This window comes from Rutidosis leptorrhynchoides, chromosome 5 (assembly GCF_046630445.1).
Source record: "Rutidosis leptorrhynchoides isolate AG116_Rl617_1_P2 chromosome 5, CSIRO_AGI_Rlap_v1, whole genome shotgun sequence".
Classification (NCBI taxonomy): domain Eukaryota; kingdom Viridiplantae; phylum Streptophyta; class Magnoliopsida; order Asterales; family Asteraceae; genus Rutidosis; species Rutidosis leptorrhynchoides.
In genome coordinates this window covers 435,691,992-435,713,761 of record NC_092337.1, presented here as the reverse complement: position 1 = coordinate 435,713,761, position 21,770 = coordinate 435,691,992, and the positions used below count along the sequence as shown (strand labels likewise).

Here is a 21,770-nt window from a genome sequence, read left to right as displayed (position 1 = left end):
GAGTTCTTTGCAAAAGGTCTCAGGTTCGAATTCCGTCTAAGACGAATATTTAGCGGTGGCCTCCCGGGTAGCCGAACAGGGAAAACCTTCTACCTTTTACCCTGTGTTTTTTTTTTTTTTTTTTTTTTCTTTTTTTTTTTAATAACGTGCCTATGTGAGCTTGGCGCAATGGTGGATCTTAAGGGGGTTGAGGATGGGCATAATCATTTAGATTTAGTTTAGATAAAATATAAAACAAAGTGAGATCAGTTGAGTTTGTTTTAGTGATCATATATAACCAAGTTTTTCTATCAGTAACGTGAGTTCGAATCCCATTTGTTGTTGCTTTTTAGATTTCGGTTATACTACATATGTTAGCCATATATTTTCGCTCCTCCAAAAACGTGCAAAATCCGCCACTATGTTTGACATAACCGTTTCAATTGTATGATTCAAAGACCATTTTGAAAAGAACAAAAAGTATCAATATTATCAACTTCTTTGGTGATGCATTGTTTAATCAAACATGAATTACAGTCAAATGAATAAACTTTGAGTGCTTAAACAAAATGTTTCATTATCAACGATTCTTGAAATAAAATACAAACTAAATATTAAAAATTAAGGAAATTGATGAAAATACACTTTTTTTTAAGGTTTCAAACAAAATACACTTTTTTAAAAAAAATTGCCTTTTTACACCATTTGGTAGACGGGATTTCTGTCTACTACCTTTATCTGTCGTCTACTACCATTTTTACAAAGTAGTAGACAGTAACAACAAGGTAGTAGACAGTGAGAACAAAGCAGTAGACAGCCAATTACAAGGTAGCTGACCGTCTACTGTCTTGTTGTTACTGTCTACTACCTTGTTGTAGGTGTCGAATGATATGTATTATTGGTGTCGACACCTACAACAAGGTAGTAGACAGTAACAACAAGGCAGTAGACGGTCAGATACCTTGTAATTGGCTGTCTACTGCTTTGTTCTCACTGTCTACTAACTTGTTGTTACTGTCTACTACTTTGTAAAAATGGTAGTAGACGACAGATAAAGGTGGTAGACAGAAATTCCGTCTACTGAATGGTGTAAAAAGATAATTTTTTTTAAAAAGTGTATTTTGTTTGAAGCCTTAAAAAAAAAAAAAAAGTCTATTTTAAACAATTTCCCTAAAAATTATCACTTCCACTATGCAAGGAGTTGAATGGGGTTCTTAAGTCATATGATTGAGATTGACTATTAGATGTCATTTATTTTATTTTTTGAATTTGTTTTGAAAATTTTGATGGATATTGTTGTTCATTTATATTAAGTTACTTATATTCATTGTTATATTTTACTTGACTTTTATGTATTTCTAAAGTATATACCTAAATAACTAAGTTCAGAACAAATCATAATTAAGTTCAGAACAAATCAAATACTACAGAAGGATAAAATGGTAATTTTAAGTCATTCAGAGTTAGAGTGTTGATTCAAAAGTTTTATCAAACAACGAATTTGCATTATTAAGAGCTTGTGAATTTTAATCATTCAATGCCAAATTATTCGGTTTTATCAAACGCGCCATTTACTATTTTATTACTCAAAATGGAATGTTACAACTTGTTAAACAATTTTCAAAGTTCAAAATTTACACAGCTTTTTCCTCGGGGACCGCGGAATCCAACAACTTCTTTACGTGAAGTTCGACCTTCTTTCTGAGATCATTGGATGAAAACCGATCAATAACCTCGGAACCGAAAGAGATAATGAGAGATTTTCTAGCTGTTTGAAGATCGATTCCCCTTGCTTGAAAATAAAACAATTGGTCCTCTTCCAAGTCACAAATTGCAGCTCCATGTGAACACTTCACATCATCTGCAATTATCTGCAGATTCGGTTTCACATTAACTGTCGCACGTGGCTCAAGAATAAGACTCCTTGTTAGTTGTCCCGCATCCGTCTGTTGTGCAAATCTGCCATAATTTAAAACCATATAATATATGGTAATTAGGTGGTAACATATTACAACATATTGCAAACTAGTTTTAAACAGTACACCATTAATGCATAGCATCAGACGTTTCAAAAATTGGACAAGTTGGGTAACACGTCAACGGGGCAACCTATTGTAGTATGCATCAAAAAGATTCGGGTCAGGGTGACCCGATGAAGACAATTTTAGTTCAAAGTAAACTATTTTAAACATTAGTACAAAACCAAAATAGTATACTAATAAAAATCCAAACATGCCGAAACTGCTGCCTAGAGTTGAGTTTCAGTGGGTACATACATCGTTGACTAATTCCAATAAAAAGGAGCAAATAGATTGGGACTTTGGAGAGAGTAATCGACAACTCGGATCGGATTAACATTTTATACATTTAAATAATAAATTTCAAAATTATGTGTAAATATTGAAGAAAACCATAAACATAAACATTAACATAATTGTTTAGAAAAATAAACATAACCGTTTATTTGTTCAAAAACTCTGAAATTCTAATTTAATTAATTCATATTAAAAGGTTGACCAATATTGACTTTGACCAATTATAACCAACAAATCTAATTGACTAACAAATCCGATTTTGACCCATTAGTCAGCGTTGACCGTTTAATTAAACGGATTTTGGAAAATCGTATCGAACTGCCTTAAAAAGGAGTAATCGGGGATTTTTACAACAGTGCCACTATGCTCTAACAATATTCAACAATTAATGTTGAATGATGCCTAGAAGATGCTTAGTTAGTGCTTAAGTATAAAAGAGGGCAAGAAAAATTACCTATTGACCTTTACGTTCCCATCAAACACGGCTTGTCCATCTGAATGAGCGACAATGCACTTGTGAAGTTGCCTAGAAACTCCACGAGGATGATCCAACACTATTTTACTATGCAAATCTTGTGTTTGATTATTACCCGAAAAGTGAAATGTCGACAATCCGGTGATAGTGTCCGGCCCAACTTGTTGCACGTGGACATTGTGTCTGCTTAACTTGCCACCCGTGCTTACCTCTACTAGATCATAAGTACTCAACTTTTCCTATAAATAAAAACATTTTCAAGTTTCTTAAAAAAGAATACTTGACGTATTATCCTTTTGAATTTACATATTCCCTAAAAAGAACTGTATGATTACGCTAACTTTTTGCAGAAGATAATGTTCTTCTTCGGCATTTGGCAAGAATGGTAATTAGTCTGCGACGAATATCTAACTAGTTTTTTTTTTTTTGGTTAACGAGGGAACCCGCCCCGCAACACCCACATTGGAGCCCTACGGACCGGTAAACCCTCGGGTACCCGAGCCCCCAGGCTTACCCGGATCCCAGATGAAGCATCCTCAGGTGAGCTCCCTTTTTGAACGAAATGGCTTCGCCAAGATTCGAACCCGGGTGGCTCCCCTCACAGGTGGCCATCCAAGCTATGCCTGGATCCCAATAATTTATTAGTAACATTAGTATCTATCGTTTTTCAATTTACATTAACATCATTAAACTTGTATTATCAATCAGTATCAACTAAGTAATCATCTATTAACAATACAAACACATCGTATCAAACTCCTCATTAATCAACTAAACTTATGCACCTGCAACAAGCTTAATGATCCAATTTCAGTCTTTCTTAAACTAACATCTGCGACATCTTCATAAACATATTACATATTTTATGCATTATAAGAAAAATATATAAACTTTATATTGACAAACAAGCAGATTACCTGCCGAATCGAGGTCCATTTAATATGGGCAGAGCTCAAAGATTGAGTCTGAATATAAGAATGGCTAACTTTAGCTTCTTCCCCAATCACAACTTCCATAACTGAATTAGTCCAGTAACTCAAATCACCATCACCACTCATATATTCTTCAAGTATTCCAATCTCCCCACCTTTTTCCACCACCACTAAAACCCTCGGATTCGAAACTGGCAACTTGTTCGAATCCTTATCACTCCCTTCATTAGAAACATATCTCAAATGCAATAAAGCCTCAACTTTACACCCTTCTGGAACATAAACCACAACTAATTCAGGTGACCCAACACCATTAAGTGACCAAAACCAATCACCTTGTTCAGAACTAGGCAAAAACTCGAGTACCCGTTTCGTAATTTCGGCCGAATTGATACTAGATAGATTCCCAACAAATACCCCATCTGGTAACCCTGAAATTTGGGATAATGAATCAATGATGTAACCATCAATTATAGTCAAATTAATCATCTGGGTATCTTCAAAAACACTCAAATTGTTTAAAGATTCCTGTGACGGATATGAAACTGGTATAATTTCAGATTTTTTGATGAAGGATATGTCTGTAAACCTAAAAGGTTCATCCTTTTTTGAAGGATATGGCGTTGAAAGGAGGGAGTCTGTAGCAAAATCTCTAAGCTTTTCAAGATTTGATGAAGTGGGTCTAGAGTCTTCTAAAGAGTCTGCAATTTGAAGAACAAATTGTTTGTCAGAAAGCGCTGCTATTGGGGGTGGAGATCGTTGTTGGGCCAACAAAAAAGGTTTGAGCTTTCTTGATTTTGTGAAGGTTGACAGGTATGGTGAATTGGGTATTGTGTCAGATGGTGATGGGTTTGTACGGATGATGGGTGTGAAGGCTGAAACAGCCATTGGTGGCCGCCGGTGAGTAATAGATGGTGAGGAAAATTTATCGACTTAAAATCAAGAAACAACTTGAACCAAAATTCAGTTTTGTTTTCGTTCATAATAATTTATAACTTTCACACCCTAGACTATAGTTACTTGAGCATTTCAACCTCTGACTCGTAGTTCAAGTATTGTACTTTCTATTATCCCAAACTTTTTAATACTCAATTTTGTCTGAGATTTTATTGGTAAGACCATAGATATTGGTTGGTGATTGTGACGTGGAGTGGGTGAGGTGCACTTTTTGAGAAAAAACTGTGACTGGGCCATGACATTTTGAGGGGGAGTTGTAATGGGGGGCTTTTGTTTGGGCGTTTGTGGGTGATGTGGTAAAATTTTATTGGTATTTGAATGATAAAATATTAAAAAGGTGGAGAGAGAAATAACATTAACCAATCAGTAATTGACACCTCATGGTCGTTCTCTCTCTCTTGGGGCGCATTTGCTTGACAAACGCCCAACTACAAACGCCCCATTACAGGCGTTTGTGAGACTTTTCTCGTGACATGTATGCGGCATAGGGGGCCACTAACGCCCCATTATCTGTGGTCTAAGGGTTGTCATTAACACGCTAAAAAGAATTGTACATAGTGGTTAATTATTATTTTTTAGGACGACAGTTTTCAGATGTACAACACTTTTAAGTGGGTTAACAATGTACTGACGTTAGAAAAATCCTTTTATGCTTCTAACTTCAAGACCATAATAATGCAGCGTTTAACTAAAAATTAAGACTGCCAAAATATAAGTATATAACTTGTAGTCTTATTAAACTGTCAAACTTAAAATACTTGCAGAATACTCAAAATATATGCTCTGCAGTTTTGTAATGCAAATCAGTCTTAAAAAAACGAGTTTACGAATGCAATGAGAGTCTTTGATAATCCAACGTTAACGATCCTACCGTTGCACAACTCTGCAGTTAATAATCACATAATGTTTAATGATACAAACTTATAAATAATTGATAAATTGATAAATGAATTACTTTTAGGAGTAACATGTCTGCTAATCTAACAAAACTCATTATTTTAGACAAAATTAGGTCGTTAGTCCCTAAATTTTGTATGAACTTACGTATGTGACCTTTATCTTTATTTTTGACTTAGTTCACCTCGAATTATCTAATTGTAACATGGTTTACCTGGAGTTGATGCCCGTTAATTATCTCTCATTAAGTTTGAACATGTGACTCGCACATGAGAGCATGTTTGTCCAATTCTTTTTTGTTTTTTTTAAACCGTCGTTCTCAATTCACATCACATTCAACCTTACATCTTCTTAAAATATCTGTAAACCCCAATTCATATTACCTAATATTGATTGATCAATGTCGCTCGATTTTTTTAATTTGATTTGAACGTAGATGGGCCATCGGTCATCTGAGCAGTTATATGTATGAACGGTCCGGATTTTGGATGTACAAACGACAGCGCCATGATGTACGCACGACAGTGCTGCGACCACACCAACATTCAACCATTTCGGATTTCAATTTGAATTTAATCGATCTTTTCGTTCGTGAAAAATTAGGTTTTTAAATGTTGGGAACGAATAAAATTGGTGTTAAAAAAGGTGTAAAAATTTATATAAAAGGGAAAAAAAAAATGGACAAACATACTCTCACGTGCGTGTCACCTGTTCAAACTTAACATAACACAAGTAACAGGCGTCAATTCCAGGTTCAGCCATTTAACAATTGAATAATCCGAGGACACCTAAATTAAAAGAATAAGAAAAAAGTCACCTACATGTTTTCATACAAAATTTAGGGAACAACAGTGTAATTTTGTCTTATTTTTCTCTCAATAATGCATTTAGGAGTTTAGTTATTGCATTATGGGCAATGACCCGATTCAAACCCAGTTGATCTTTGACCAAACTCAACCCGACCTGTTTGCCAGGTATGATTATGGCATTGAGCAATTTGTCATATTTTCACAGCCTTTGCAATCATCAGACCTCTAACCCGAATGCATACGAAAAAGTCAATGGAGTACAACATTTTTTTTTTTACGGCGATTTTTTTGGCATCAGTAGATCATTTCTTTCAACGACCTTCATCATTTGCACGTATCACACACGTTCGAGCGGAAACCCGAACCCGATCGACGGTACCCGGGAACACGTCCATTCGGGCAGTGGTTCCGGGTAGGAGTCCGTGAACGAATCCGGTAAAACCTCCCTATAGGGTCAATATATACCACCATTATTGGTGTTCAATTGGTTTAAAGAAAATCATGTCATCCCTAAGGATCGAACCCATGACCTCTCCCTATCCCATGACACAAAGTATATGGGGAGAACCGTTGGGCTATGCCCGCAAATCATAATGGAGTACAACAATAGCAATTAACATAACAGATATTTGTAGTTATAGGAGTACTAAATTACTAATGCTGCCTTATAACACCCGAAAAGTTATACATTTGGTACCTACACTAACCAAATCATACCGATTTCAGGCTACACATTTTTAATACAAGCTTGCGATTTTCGGACTGCAAAAAACAAGCACTTCTTCAAGAGAAGCCCTGGATTCATCCCCAAATAAAGACTCTTTTCCATCTGCTCTTTTTGCATAAGACAAACCCAATCTTGATTTCGCTTGCCTTAAATCTCCAACACCCGAGTTTGTATCGGGCCCAGCAAACCCACCCATGACGGGAGCAAGTGGAGGCCCGATTAAAAGCCCATCAGCCCCAAACTGTGGCCCACCTCTAGCATAATCAAAAAGGGCTGCACCACTGCCTCCTATTTTAGGCAATACTACTGGCTCATCTTCCTTTTCATTAGGCCAGTAAAATAGGAACGCGTCAAAGGTCTCGTAGTAATCGTCTGTACTTCTATAACCTTCGGGATTGAATGCACCGAACTTGAATAAGTTGTCTGTGTAGCCGATTATCACACACGGGCCCTTGAAATCGCTACATTCGTGAAAAGAAGTCGCACTGAATCCATCTAAGGTGGCCTTGTAGCAACATTTTAGTTCCTTACCTGTTCATTATCATGCAAAACACAACTTTATCATCACTGATAACATAAAATTAATTTTTTTTATTAAGTTTTAACAAAATTAAACAATATCAGAGGAGAAGTATTACCATTGAGGAAGGTTTTGGTGAGTAGAGAGTTAGGAAAAGGAAGATCAAGATTATGGTAATTGGGTTGAGGTTTATCATTGGTTTTGTTTTTGCCAATGTTCCAACCAAACATACAGACACTTTTTGATATGCAAGTAGCCATACTCATAAACAAACACTTAAAAATTTTGCCAGAATATTACAATTTTTTTATGATCCAAAATGAAAAGAAAAAGAAAATCACAATTTTAGTTAGATAAGAAGCAACATCTTCCATCCACTGGTTTATAATATGTTATTATTAATATTATTTCTAACAAAATGTACCTTTCAATTATTAGATGGCCTTTTCATCAAGGCCCTACTCAAGTAAATAAATTAGCTTACTGACTCTATTCTGATAAAACTTACTCCATGACATTTTTATTTTTCAGAAATAAATATATATGCAGAACTTGAATAGGCATGCAACTTAACACTGTATTTTAATCTGCATATCTTAGTTTTTTTTAAAAGCGGTAGGAGTAAATGACGGGATCCACCAGAAGTCACTCGATCATATTTGTGCCACATGATGGGAGGAAACCACGGGACCCGCACCCGAAAACCCCCATAAGGTTCGAAAGAACGTGTCGTAACCTCTGAAACCCGGATATCCAGGATACCACTGAGCATAGCACACAAGTTGTAATTTTACACAAATAATGTCATAAACAGGACTCGAACCCATGAGGTAACTCGAGGTCAGAGGATTCTTGATACCGCTAGACCAAAGGCCCTTTAGCAAGCTGCATATCCTAGTAATACATCTCTAGCTTTTTCATATCTAAAGACTGGTATAAACTATATATATCTATGATGGTGATAGATAATTCTTATCTCATTAATTAACAAATAGATTAAGCTTATATCTCTAATAAGTAAACTTATTTCACCCAAATACATCATACTCTATAGGATTTTGAATTCACCTCTATGCACAAAACAAAGTTGGATAATACTCTCTTTTATGAACAATCGTAATCGCAATACAAACACGAATACAACCTTATATCTATATCCGATCCACCAACACACCCAGAAACTACTAACAATAATTTTAAATATATGCGCTTTTCGCGAACTTAACTGAAAGCAGTCTTTTTATCTCATTCTTCAAACTCACTCAGTGGCACCAGGAAGATTAATCTCCGTTGATCTTCGTTTATCGACATCCAAAACGACATCATCACCTTCTTTATATTCTTTAAAACAAGCCACTCTCCCTAGTTCTTCAACTTCTTCAATCACAAGATCAAGTCTAGCAACTAACTCGACTAACAAAGCCGCAAAAGCCGCAAATGGAAGCGCTTCAGAAAACTCTAAGCTTGTGATCGTTAATTTGCTTAACGTCGATTTAAGTTTCCTTGGTGAGTCTGTTTTTTGTCGTGCTGCTGCGGCTACTAAGGCTAGCATTTTAGAGGTGTTGTTTGGACTGTTTGGACCGAGAAAAAGGCGCGGTTGTGACTTTAAAGCCGCGTTGAGGTCTTGTAGTGCTTTTTGAAGACGCTCGGTTAGGATTTCGGGCGAGCAGTGTTGTCGGGCTCTTATGCTGCCCGCGAGTTCTAATAGAGCTTTGTTTACTTGTGATGCAAGGCGAATGCATGGATCTTTGAATAGCATGCGAACTGATCCTGGAGTCTACAAAATTGAAGCAAAATATTTGTTATTATTGGTTATATGTTAGGATCTATAATATCATATCATTCATAATTTTTTTTTTTTTGAAAAGCAAATATGGATTGATTCACGAATATGAGTACCACGTTTGGGGGTTAAACCACCCTATATACAATACATACGATACACGAGCTACATTACTAGAACACGAAACACTAAATAACCGCAAGGATGCGGAGAAAGCATCAAGGCGGCTACACGACAATTAGGAGTGGGTCGGTTAACCAAAGGTGCCAATCTATCTTCAAATCCTTACTCCTTCTTGAAACCCAATCGAACGAAAGTACTTGAATCTCGTTTAGTGCAACCGGGGCATTCCACCCTTTTCCTTTGAATACCATAGTATTTCTATTTTTCCAAATGAGATATGCGCTAGTCCAAATCATCGCTTGCCAACATAGAGCGCCTTTTGTAGACTTGATTTGACCCGGGTGATTTTGTAAGAGTTCGGCAACACTAAAGTATGAAAAAGGTCCAACTCCCCACCAATTAAAGACCTGAGACCAAATCTCTTGAGCGAGCCTACAAAAGATGAGAGTATGATCCACGGATTCCACGTCTTCATCACATATTGGGCATCGAACACTATGAAGGTCGACACCCCTCTTGTCTAATTCTAATCTTACGGGAAGACGTTTTTTAAGAGTCCGCCACGCAAAGATTTCGATTTTCTTTGGAACAAGAGGGTTACGACTAGTCTCGACTCCCGCACTTAACGCATCACTGTATTTTTGTTCCTCCATTAAAGACGAGAGTTTTTTGACCGAGAACAAACCATTAGGACATAGTGTCCACGACCATGAATTGCTCGCGCTATCCGTTAGTGTTACTGATCGGATTAAATTTAGAAGTCTCTGTAGCTCATCTTGAGACCGGCCCGTTGGCTCTCTAACCCACTCCCAATTGACCGTAACCGTCCCGACACTTTCCTCGATACCTGCAGCATTTAAATAAGAATTATCAGTTCTAATAAATGAAGCAGCCGAAGCTAACGTAGCATTTGTGAACGGATTAGAAGCTGCAGAAGCAGAAACAATCGGTTGAAAAGGTTCTGATCCAGCAGCTAAGATTCTTGTACTCTCGATAGCAGCAGCAGAATTCAGGCTCGATCCGTGGAAACAAGAGTCTGGTTTCGATCTCGAATTAACAGTTCCGTCTTTCGCTGAATCTGCATAATTAACAGCATGTGGGTTGGGTCCGTGATTCGCAGCCTGGCGAGTATCTCTTTATTGGATTCCGCGAAAGATCTGATTTATAATTTCATATTCATATTTCATATATAGATTATTATAAATTTTAATAAACAGTAAAATTGTTTTCACAATGTGTTCTTGCAACAGATCTGATTTATTGATAACACATGCACATGTTGGAATTTATTATTATCTATATAGTTTCTATTATTAAAATTCTATAATGATGATATCATTATTAGACTAATTCTATTGTTAAAAGAAAATTAAAAAACAAAAGAAAAAAAATCTAAACATGATGGGTGATATGATTAATCTAAATAATTTTGAATTAAAATTAAATCTTATTAATTAATTATTATTATTAAATCTTATTAATAATTATTTAATTATTAAAATTAAATAATTTTGAATTATTTTAATTAATTATTTTGAATTGAGTACGAGAAGGTATAAAAGCTAGGCAGAATGAAACCAATTCTAAATTTATATTTTAATTTACACTTTTAAAATAAAATGACAACCAATATTATCTCTTATGATTTTTTTTTTTTTTTTTTGAAAAGCAAGAAATGTTATTGTTAATAATGGTATGTGTAGTTACATGGACCTATATAATCTATACATTGGATAATAGAAGTAACATGAAAATTAATAATAAGGAGGCTAGTCAAATAGAACTATTCATATGAAACGAGGAAAAGTTGAACTTGAAAATCAAGCCGGAGGAAAGAGGATAACAGTGACGATCGAGCGCCAACAAAATTACCCAACTGACACCCCGTTTAATCACCCCTCATAAGAAATAAATAGAACTATTGGGCATTAATTAACCAATACCCACACGATGATGAGGATCCGCAACATATGATGATAGATTGATTAATCATTGGTGCCATTCGATTGGTTTCTTTTTTCTCGAGCGTTTAGATATCCAACTATAAATTTGGGATTGGATTTCGGATAGTATTGTTGCAGGGTTCCAATCTTTGTTTGAGAATACTTTTAAATTTCTATGTTTTCAAAGTGTGTAGCACACGGTCCATTTGGTTGCTTGTCACAAAAAAACGCCAATATTGTTACAAGTAAAAGATTGTTGGTTGATTATGGCGTCTTCGATATTAGAGATCATGGAGCTAGATTGGTTCCACCATTTTATTACAAGTGACCATATCTCTTATGATTAGATGTATATTGTTTAATATGCATTTTAGGTGTTTAATGAAATGTTCAGCTGGCGAGTTTCTTAGTCGGACTCTGTAGTTTCATGGGTCATTAAACTAAATGACTTTAGCATTTACGTTCACTTAATATTTAAAACATATTATTAAACTGTTTCGTTTAAACATACACGTGGTTCCACAACTCATTTCACTAGTATACTTTCATTTTTTAAAATAAAGCAATGAAATTATAGATGCCTAAAACAAATGCCATTGATAGAATCTAGTATTTGAAACTGTAATATAGTAGTTCTCGGGTTAAAAAATTGAAGTATGATTATATTAATTTTTGAATCTGTAAATATTGGGAAAATGGGGATATGTGATATAATTTATTGATTCTTTGACTACTTGAGTCAGCAAAATGGAAGTTTCACTTTGGTAGTGGACTTGTGGTTATGGAACATAACAAATACTGATAACATGGGCTTGGGTTGTGGACCTTTGCAGAATATAATAAAGGGGTAATAATACTTGCCCATCTTAAAATACTACTCCTTCTTCCAAAAATTTTTATTATTCCTTCCTATATTTATTTATGACAAAAATATTACTATTATTTTATATCCTTTTAAAAAACAAAGAAAACCCATCAATATTATAGGCTCTTTATAACATTTCTATTTGTAAAAATTGAACTAGCTCATTTAATGAAAGACACAATAGATGGACAATATATATATATATATATATATATATATATATATATATATATATATATATATATATATATATATCTTAAATTCAATAAAAAGTTAATTCAAATAAAAAGTTTGGGGACGGAGAGAATTGCAAAAAATATTTTCCTACAAACTCCTACAATATTGATTAATTATCTTTCAATATGCAGAGCTCATCAGTCATATACGGAGTAGTTTAATCCATCTATTATAATTAAACTAAATAACAACCACGTCTATCGAAACCTTTTTCCTCACCCACCACTACTCCATTACTCGCATTCATATTATATTATACGTTCTGTATCTAGACAATAATTCATCAAATATTATATCACTCCGTATTTTATTTTAAATTCATTGAGCTTCCAGATCTATAAGATGATCCGGAGCTAATTATTCAAATCATGTTCGTATATATACTTGTAACTATATAAGCAAAAAAAAAATATTTTCTTTCATGAACATTCTATGTAAGATCTATAAATATATAAACTTCTTTTTCATTTTTGTGTGATAAAAATAGAAAGTATTTCATACATGACAAAACTCCTAAATACTTAGCACATTAGCACGGTACTATTCATGATACAATAACATACCCGGATTTCGGTTTGTAAAGTGCCGTGAAGAGCGACAACCCCATACCCTAAGTGACGAAGAACGCCTCCTAGTTTCACATATTGTTGCCATGGAAATTTGTGGCAACCCCGCGAGTGCCTTGGTTCCCAACTTGCATGGAGCGCCTGTAATTTAACGACAATTATATTACTGACAAAATTAAAATACTCCCCTCCGTCCCAAAATAATTGTCATGTTTTGACATTTTTTCGTCTTTTCTCTCCAACTTTGACTTTAAATATATTTCTCTGTGTTATATAATATCGAATGAAAGTTATATCAAATGAAAACACATTCGGAAATGAATCTATTGATATAAATTTCATCAAATATTCTATAGTATACACCAACAAATATTTAAAGTCAAAACTTAACAAACTGACTTTGAAAAGTCCAACAAGACAATTATTTTGGGACGGAGGGAGTAATGATTTTTCTAATGATAACATTTAAAACATCCATAAAAATGTTATACAGTTTAATAACTGTCAGTTTAAGTCAATATATAACCAGTATGTATAACACTTTTTTTACGTCAATGATATCTCTACATGTTGTCTTTAGAAAAACTCAAATATAGAAGTTGTGATGTGGTCCAGCGGTTGGTAGCCTGCCTCTTTTAGGGGAGGTCAGGAGTTCGACCCCCGTTGGCTACATATTAAAAACACAATTTCATCTCTGCCATCCACCCATAGCACATTTCCCATATCGTTTGGGGGTAAAGGGGATGGGGTTTTACTTGTCCGTGCCCTTGGATCGGTTTCAAGGTTTCCTCCCGAACAACGATGGGGGCGGGGTTATTATCGCTGCATCGGCATAGTCGAAACGGGAAATGATCGCAACGGGTAGTTTAGTCCCCCTCGGGTGATCCCAATCGTTGTTCAAAAAAAAAGAAAAACTCAAATATAATGACTCTTTATGTTCATTTCATAAAGTTAAAGGATAAATATGAAATTTTTCAAAAAATATTTTGACTCTACATTACCTATGATATATGAAGTTAGATTCATATTTTTAGGCATATATATCATTTCTTGATCGAAATTGTAGGCTTACTAGTGTTTCATCGGTCGATTTTGAGTCCAAAACGGGCTTATAGTTCTTGTATATAGGATCCTCCATTGTCTCATCTATTTCTATATCAGATTCTTCGTCAGTGAAGTACTTATCGACACAAGCTACATTTGTTTAAAACGTCAAAAATATAAGTTATCTTTTTCATATTTATTATATATCTAATATCTAATGAATGAATGCAATAATGATATCAAAAGGTTATTGTGTGTACCTTCTATAGCTTTTGCTAAACCTTCTATTTTGGAAATAGTAGAATTATGCAAATCTTGTCCTGACCAATTTGGGAAGATAAACAGACTCATAAGGATACAAACACCAGAACCGATCGCAATTGTATAGATACGCCCTTTCGCTAATCTTAGTATATCGTCGACTCGATAACTTGATACGGTGATCAGATTAAATGTCAAGAGAAATATCAACACACCATAGTCATAATTCTTTTTTATCTTTGGAAAAAATCTCAAATATGTGGTTGATGACCCTGCCAAAATGAAACACAACATTTAATACTTCTTAACATGTGACATAGTAATATAAAATAATTTAAGTTTTTGAGATAATTACCGATTAGGAAAATTGAAGCTCCGATAAATACAGCACGAAAAACCTTCCCGTATTCTCTAGCTATAAACTCAAATAAGTACGCTAAACATGCTGCTAACAACGTCCCAAATCCTCTGTTTAAACCTTTGCATAACGTTGCCCCTATGAAATTACATACATACATCTTTCGCGTTATGTATAACAAAAAGAACGAGCGATTTTTTACAAAAAGACAAATACTCACACACACCATCACAAATTACTAATATATACACATATATACTTGAACTCCAGATTGAAAGAGTCACCACGACACTATTAGTCAGTTAAGTGTCTCGTTTAGAACAATTCTTTTAGAATATTAATTATCATATATATCAAAATGCAAAAACCGTTGTTATTGTTCAATTTATCCAAAATATAATTTCACATTTCAAACTATAACAAACAAACACATAAAAAAAAGACATTTAGATTTGTCCAATTTAAATTTATATTTCACGTTTAAATTTGTTCAATTTAAAACTATATAGCAAACAAACAGAAAACGGTTATAGAAAACTTACCGGCCGTAAATTCAAGTACAACGACGACGGTCATTACAGCCCAAATAGCATTTACTCCAACCCCTTTAAACAAGGGCTCGACTAAGTACAACAGCGACACCAATGTCAATGAAAGCCCGACTTTAAGTGCATGGATCACTCTTCTCGGATCATCCCGACCCACTTTCCATATTTTTTGACATACCAAACCCGGATATCTCTTCATGTTCTCAACATACATCTTCATTTTCTTGCTAACATCACTCATCATGGTATTGTACTACTTATAAACTTTTATAAGTAGGAGTTTGCATACACTTACTTATGTATGTTCATTTTTCAACAGAAAACTATAAGTATATGATGGTGATAAAAAATGTAGTTTAAGAAGCATATGACAGCATGATATTTGTTATATTTATAGGTGTGTTTATGTGGAAGACAGAGGAAATATTTGTATTCACATGGTTCCCATTGAAAGCGATTGAAAATAAAGAAATAATATCAAGGTTAATTATTGTTATATATATATATATATATATATATATATATATATATATATATATATATATATATATATATATATATATATATATATAGGGGCAGGATCAATGGGGAAGTAACCAATCGGGGGGAAGCGGGGGAAAACAAAAAAAAAAAAAATTTCGTTTTTTTTTTTGCCGGCGTCAAGATCACACGAAAATATGAACATTTAGAAGAGACACTTCGTGATGAATGTTATTATTTAGGCGGGAAAACGATCGACAAAAATAACATTCAAGATAATATTGTTCGTGAAGAATATGAACTTTTTTTTCCATGTTTTGTGAAGTAAAATTTAGCCCGATTTAGAGTTTAGGGTTTAAGGTTTGGTGTTTTGGGTTTATTCCATAAACCCAAAACACCAAACCCTAAACCCTAAACCCTAAACTCTAAACCGTTCGTGTTAAAAACTCAATCTAAATCCTAAATCTAAACCCTAAACTCTAAATTTCTAAACCCTAATATCTAAACCCTAATATCTAAACCCCAATAGCTAAAACCTCAAAATACGCTTGAAAAACACGATAATTGTTATATATTACTTCTTCGAGCGTTTTCCCGCCAAAATAAAAACATTTATCACAAAGTGTCTCTACTAAATGTTCATATTTTTATCTCATCTATAATGTTCGTGAACAAAGTTTTTTCAAAAAATGAAAAAAAAAAAAAAAAATTTTGCTTCCCCCCGCTTCCTCCCGATTGGTTACTTCCCTCTTGATCCTACCCCTATATATATATATATATATACATATATAGCAGGATCAATGGGGAAATAACCAATCGGGGGGGGGGGAAGCAAAATTTTTTTTTTTTCGTTTTTTTGGAATTTTTTTTTCAGACATCAAGATCACACGAAAATATGAACATTTAAAAAAGACACTACATGATGAATGTTATTATTTTGGCGGAAAAATGATCGACAAAAATAACATTCAAGATAATATTGTTCGTGAAGAATGTGAACGTTTTTTTTCCATGTTTTGTGAAGTAAAAGTTAGCCTTATTTAGAGTTTAGGGTTTAGGATTTACGGTTTGGTGTTTTGGGTTTATTACATAAACTCAAAAACCAACCCCTAAACCCTAAACTCTAAACCGTTCGTGTTAAAAACTCAATCTAAATCCTAAATCTAAACCCTAAACCCTAAATTTATAAACTCTAATATCTAAACCCTATAAACCTTAATATCTAAACCCTAATATCTAAAACCTCAACATACGCTCGAAAAACACGATAATTGTTATATATTAATTCTTCGAGAGTTTTTTCACCAAAATAAAAACATTTATCACAAAGTGTCTTTATTAAATGTTCATATTTTTATCCAATCTATAATGTTCGTGAACAAAGTTTTTTCAAAAAACGAATTTTTTTTTTAACTTCCCCCCGCTTCCCCCCGATTGGTTACTTCCCTCTTGATCCTACCATTATATGTGTATATATATATATATATATATATATATATATATATATATATATACACACACACACACACAACAACAACAACAACAAAACTCAATACCACATAAGTAGTGTATGGGGGAGGTGAGATGTAGATAATCCTTCCCCTATCCGAGAATAAAGATGAAATGCCCCGTTCATATCGATTATAAACGATTCACAATAGTTGATTTCATCTCGAGGTATTTGACCTCTATATGATACATTTTACAAACATTGCATTCGTTTTTAAAAGACAATCTTTCATTTCATCGACAGTTGACGATATGCATACCATTTCATAATATATCCAACTATAATTGACTTAATAATAATCTTGATGAACTCAACGACTTGAATGCAACGTCTTTTGAAATATGTCATGAATGACTCCAAGTAATATCTCTAAAATGAGCAAATACACAGCGGAAGATTTTCTTAATACCTGAGAATAAACATGCTTTAAAGTGTCAACCAAAAGGTTGGTGAGTTCATAGGTTTATCGTAAACAATAAAATTCATCATTTTGATAGACCACAAAATTCAAATACAGTACACCTATCTCGTGTACGTAACCATTTTTCATAAATCTTAGTAACCGTACACATATCTCGTGTACAAAAATATCATACACATAACCTGTGTATAAAATCATTCTCTCGATACATAACATTCACTTTTCATTCATTGCTTGGCTTGGTAACCGATCTTAACATATAATGCTGATAATGCTAAAAACGAACATATATTTCATAGCATTATTCCTCAAGAAAGACAAGCTTTTAGTTGCAATTGTTCTATTTACAAGTGATATTCGTTTAAATAATAAAAGGTGAAGACAAAAGACAGATTCGACGAATTGAAGACGCAAACGACCAAAAAGCTCAAAAGTACAAAATACAATCAAAAAGGTTCCAATTATTGATAAGAAACGTCTCAAAATTACAAGAGTACAAGATTCAAAACGCAAAGTACAAGATATTAAATTGTACGCAAGGACGTTCGAAAATCCGGAACCAGGACCAGAGTCAACTCTCAACGCTCGACGCAACGGACTAAAAATTACAAGTCAACTATGCACATAAATATAATATAATATTTAAATAATTCTTATAATTATTTATATATTATATAAATAATAAAAATCCGTCGGCAAGAAAGACTCCAAAGTTTGTGAGCTGTAATTTCAAACTCCGCGACGCGCGGAGTTTGAAGGCAAAAAATGCCGCGAGTCGCGGAGCCCCAAAGTCTGAAACTCCCTATAAAAGCAAACGAATTCTGATCGCAAAAACAATAACATATATATCCATCTCTCTATCTATATACGTAAATATTTATATTTATATTTATATTTTAATTTTAATTTTAATTTTAATTTTAATCCTAATAATAAGGGTATGTTAGCGAATGTTGTAAGGGTGTAAGTCGAAATTCTGTCCGTGTAACGCTACGCTATTTTTAATCATTGTAAGTTATGTTCAACCTTTTTAATTTAATGTCTCGTAGCTAAGTTATTATTATGCTTATTTAATCTGAAGTAATCATGATGTTGGGCTAATTACTAAAATTGGGTAATTGGGCTTTGTACCATAATTGAGGTTTGGACAAAAGAACGACACTTGTGGAAATTAGACTGTGGGCTATTAATGGGCTTTATATTTGTTTAACTAAATGATAGTTTGTTAATGTTAATATAAAGATTTACAATTGGGCGTCCCTATAAATTACCATATACACTCGATCGGACACGATGGGCGGGGTATTTATATGTACGAATAATCGTTCATTTAACCGAACACGGGAATGGATTAATAGCCACTAGAATAATTAAAACAGGGGTGAAATTATGTACAAGGACACTTGGTATAATTGATAACAAAATATTAAAACCTTGGGTTACACTCAGTCGACATCCTGGTGTAATTATTAAACAAAGTATTAAAATCTTGTTACAGTTTAAATCCCCAATTAGTTGGAATATTTAACTTCGGGTATAAGGATAATTTGACGAGGACACTCGCACTTTATATTTATGACTGATGGACTGTTATGGACAAAAACCAGACGGACATATTAAATAATCCAGGACAAAGGACAATTAACCCATGGGCATAAAACTAAAATCAACACGTCAAACATCATGATTACGGAAGTTTAAATAAGCATAATTCTTTTATTTCATATTTAATTTCCTTTATTTTATATTTAATTGCACTTCTAATTATCGCATTTTATTTATTGTTATTGTATTTAATTGCACTTTTAATTATCGTACTTTTTAATTATCGCAAGTTTATTTTATCGCACTTTTATTATTCGCAATTTCATTATCGTTATTTACTTTACGCTTTAAATTAAGTCTTGTATTTATTTATTATTTTACATTTGGTTTTAACTGCGACTAAAGTTTTAAAATCGACAAACCGGTCATTAAACGGTAAAAACCCCCCTTTATAATAATAATATTACTTATATATATTTGTATTTTTATAAAAGTAAACTAATATAGCGTTAAGCTTTATTTAAAAAGATTCCCTGTGGAACGAACCGGACTTACTAAAAACTACACTACTGTACGATTAGGTACACTGCCTATAAGGGTTGTAGCAAGGTTTAAGTATATCCATTCAATAAATAAATAAATATCTTGTGTAAAATTGTATCGTATTTAATAGTATTTTCTTGTAACATTTAATAGTATTTCGTATACCCCGCTGCAAACATCAAGTATTTTTGGCGCCGCTGCCGGGGAAACGCTTAAAAGCCGGAAGCGCAACGCTAATATATATAAAAAAAAGATTTTTAGTTTACTTTTATTAAAATTCATTTTTATAAAAATACGTTTTAAATATTGGAAAATATAAAAAGAAAACAAAAAAAATAAGTATTTTTTAAGATTTTGTTAAATATTTAAGTTTTATAAAGTTTCTTTATTTTCATTTTATAAAAATATAAGTTTTTATTATATAAAAATATTTAGATTTTAAAACAGAAAAATATAAAACAGAGAACCAAAAAAAAAAAAAAAACGTCAAATTTAAAACTGTACCTGAGTTGAATTCTGGAACCCCGCGACTCGCGGGGTTTGCTGCTTGGAATACCGCGACTCGCGGAGCCACTCTGACACGGGTACACAGAACCCTAATCAGGCATTAATTAGGTAATTATTATAATTATTATTATAAAACCCTAATTAGGTTTTAATTAATTATTTATTTTAGTTTTTATTATTATTTTATTTAATTAGTTTTATTAAATTATAAAATTAATAGTTTTAATAAATAAATAATATAAAAATAATATTTTTATAAAAAGTGTACTTTTTACAACTTTTTGTATATTTTTATATTTTGTCCCTTTTTAATCGTTTTAGCGTAATATTTGTATTTTTAGCTCATATTTAGTTTTAAACTTAGTTTTTGCCATAGTTATTTTTACTTCTAGATTTTTAGGCTTTGCCGTAGAATTCCTTAAGTGCTTTTTCTTTAGACTAAGATTTAGGTGCTTTATAATTTTGCGACGCCTTTTTAAGTTTTAGTTTCTTTTTAAGTTATTTCCATTTGGGATTTAGTTTTTCCTGTAAGCTTTAATATTTTTAGACGACTTTTACCTATGTATCAATTATCATTCCAATTAGTAATTTCAATTTGCGATTATAATTTTAAGTTAGTTGTAGTAATAAGGTTAGGTTAGTCAAGTGTTTTTAAGTTTTATAAGTTTCTTTTATTTTTCCGTCACCTTTTATTTTTCAACCATTTTTCTTTTTCGACCTTTTTCCGACGCGCTCTTTTTCTTTCTTATTTCTCGCTATTCTAGTTTTTAGGACATAGATTTTTATTCTACTTCTTATCTAAATTTCTTAAAATTACGAAAATTTATTTTAAGTGGTTAAATTGATAGACATCAAAATTTTCTGGTTCGTAGTAATAGTTGGATTTGTACGTGGACCGGGTTATTGGAGCCAAACAGTCCTCAATTATATTGAGAACAAACGAATCCTGCCCCTCTGCTGCATCTTTTGGCTATTCGAAACGTGGGCAAAATCAGAAAAGTCTATTGATTGGATAACTTATTATAATTTTTCTTTCCTTTTAAAAACTAATAGGATATTCAGTGAATGCACCGAGCAAGACGTTCACCACCTTTTGTACGTTCACCACCTGTAACTAGATCAAGACATTTAGCAAATATTACTGCCGTTGATTTTTCTTTAGAATCGTCATCCAGTCGACCAAGTACTCCAGTTCAAATTTCCGATAATCCATTTTTTGAACCCGACCTCACAATTGAGAATCCGGAGAATATTCAGGAACGATTCGTAGATCCTGAACCACTAAACTTTCCTCCGAAACCACCAATCATTCAAACAGAGATTGTTGAGGAACGAACCATTAAATCAGAATCCTCTAGTGATTCCGATTCAACAAATTCAATTATGAAGAATCTGGAACCTTTAAGTATGGAAGACCGAATGAGA

At 33.3% G+C, this 21,770-nt stretch overlaps 3 protein-coding genes across 3 annotated transcripts; all 3 read right to left on the bottom strand.

The window, feature by feature from the left end:
• Positions 1–1,493: 1,493 nt before the first annotated feature.
• Positions 1,494–4,649, bottom strand: LOC139846803 (protein ABCI7, chloroplastic). The gene is made up of 3 exons (XM_071836333.1): positions 3,687–4,649; positions 2,749–3,008; positions 1,494–1,938 (listed from the first exon to the last, which is right to left on the bottom strand). The coding sequence occupies exons 1-3, from the start codon at positions 4,587–4,589 to the stop codon at positions 1,614–1,616; spliced, it is 1,488 nt and encodes a 495-aa protein (XP_071692434.1). The 5' UTR covers positions 4,590–4,649; the 3' UTR covers positions 1,494–1,613.
• A 2,324-nt stretch (positions 4,650–6,973) lies between these two features.
• On the bottom strand, positions 6,974–7,977 carry LOC139848358 (uncharacterized). Its single transcript, XM_071838089.1, has 2 exons — positions 7,730–7,977; positions 6,974–7,622 (listed from the first exon to the last, which is right to left on the bottom strand). The coding sequence occupies exons 1-2, from the start codon at positions 7,875–7,877 to the stop codon at positions 7,102–7,104; spliced, it is 669 nt and encodes a 222-aa protein (XP_071694190.1). The 5' UTR covers positions 7,878–7,977; the 3' UTR covers positions 6,974–7,101.
• A 621-nt stretch (positions 7,978–8,598) lies between these two features.
• Positions 8,599–15,682, bottom strand: LOC139846741 (aluminum-activated malate transporter 14-like). The gene is made up of 6 exons (XM_071836233.1): positions 15,334–15,682; positions 14,789–14,929; positions 14,433–14,705; positions 14,201–14,322; positions 13,126–13,269; positions 8,599–9,388 (listed from the first exon to the last, which is right to left on the bottom strand). Exons 1-6 carry the CDS (start codon positions 15,581–15,583, stop codon positions 8,870–8,872), a joined length of 1,449 nt encoding a protein of 482 aa, XP_071692334.1. The 5' UTR covers positions 15,584–15,682; the 3' UTR covers positions 8,599–8,869.
• Between the last annotated feature and the right edge of the window lie 6,088 nt (positions 15,683–21,770).

Bases quoted from the DNA above. Each gene is read 5' to 3' on its own strand.
- LOC139846803 (XM_071836333.1), bottom strand. From the start codon at position 4,589: ATGGCTGTTTCAGCCTTCACACCCATCATCCGTACAAACCCATCACCA. The intron at 3,009-3,686 runs GTAATCTGCTTG...TTTTATTTATAG, and splicing joins AATGGACCTCGATTCGGCAG to GAAAAGTTGAGTACTTATGA. The intron at 1,939-2,748 runs GTAATTTTTCTT...AAATTATGGCAG, and splicing joins GGGAACGTAAAGGTCAATAG to ATTTGCACAACAGACGGATG.
- LOC139848358 (XM_071838089.1), bottom strand. From the start codon at position 7,877: ATGAGTATGGCTACTTGCATATCAAAAAGTGTCTGTATGTTTGGTTGG. The intron at 7,623-7,729 runs GTAATACTTCTC...GATAATGAACAG, and splicing joins CACCAAAACCTTCCTCAATG to GTAAGGAACTAAAATGTTGC.
- LOC139846741 (XM_071836233.1), bottom strand. From the start codon at position 15,583: ATGATGAGTGATGTTAGCAAGAAAATGAAGATGTATGTTGAGAACATG. The intron at 14,323-14,432 runs GTACACACAATA...AAACAAATGTAG, and splicing joins TTTAGCAAAAGCTATAGAAG to CTTGTGTCGATAAGTACTTC. The intron at 9,389-13,125 runs GTATGTTATTGT...TCAATTTTGTAG, and splicing joins CTTTACAAACCGAAATCCGG to ACTCCAGGATCAGTTCGCAT.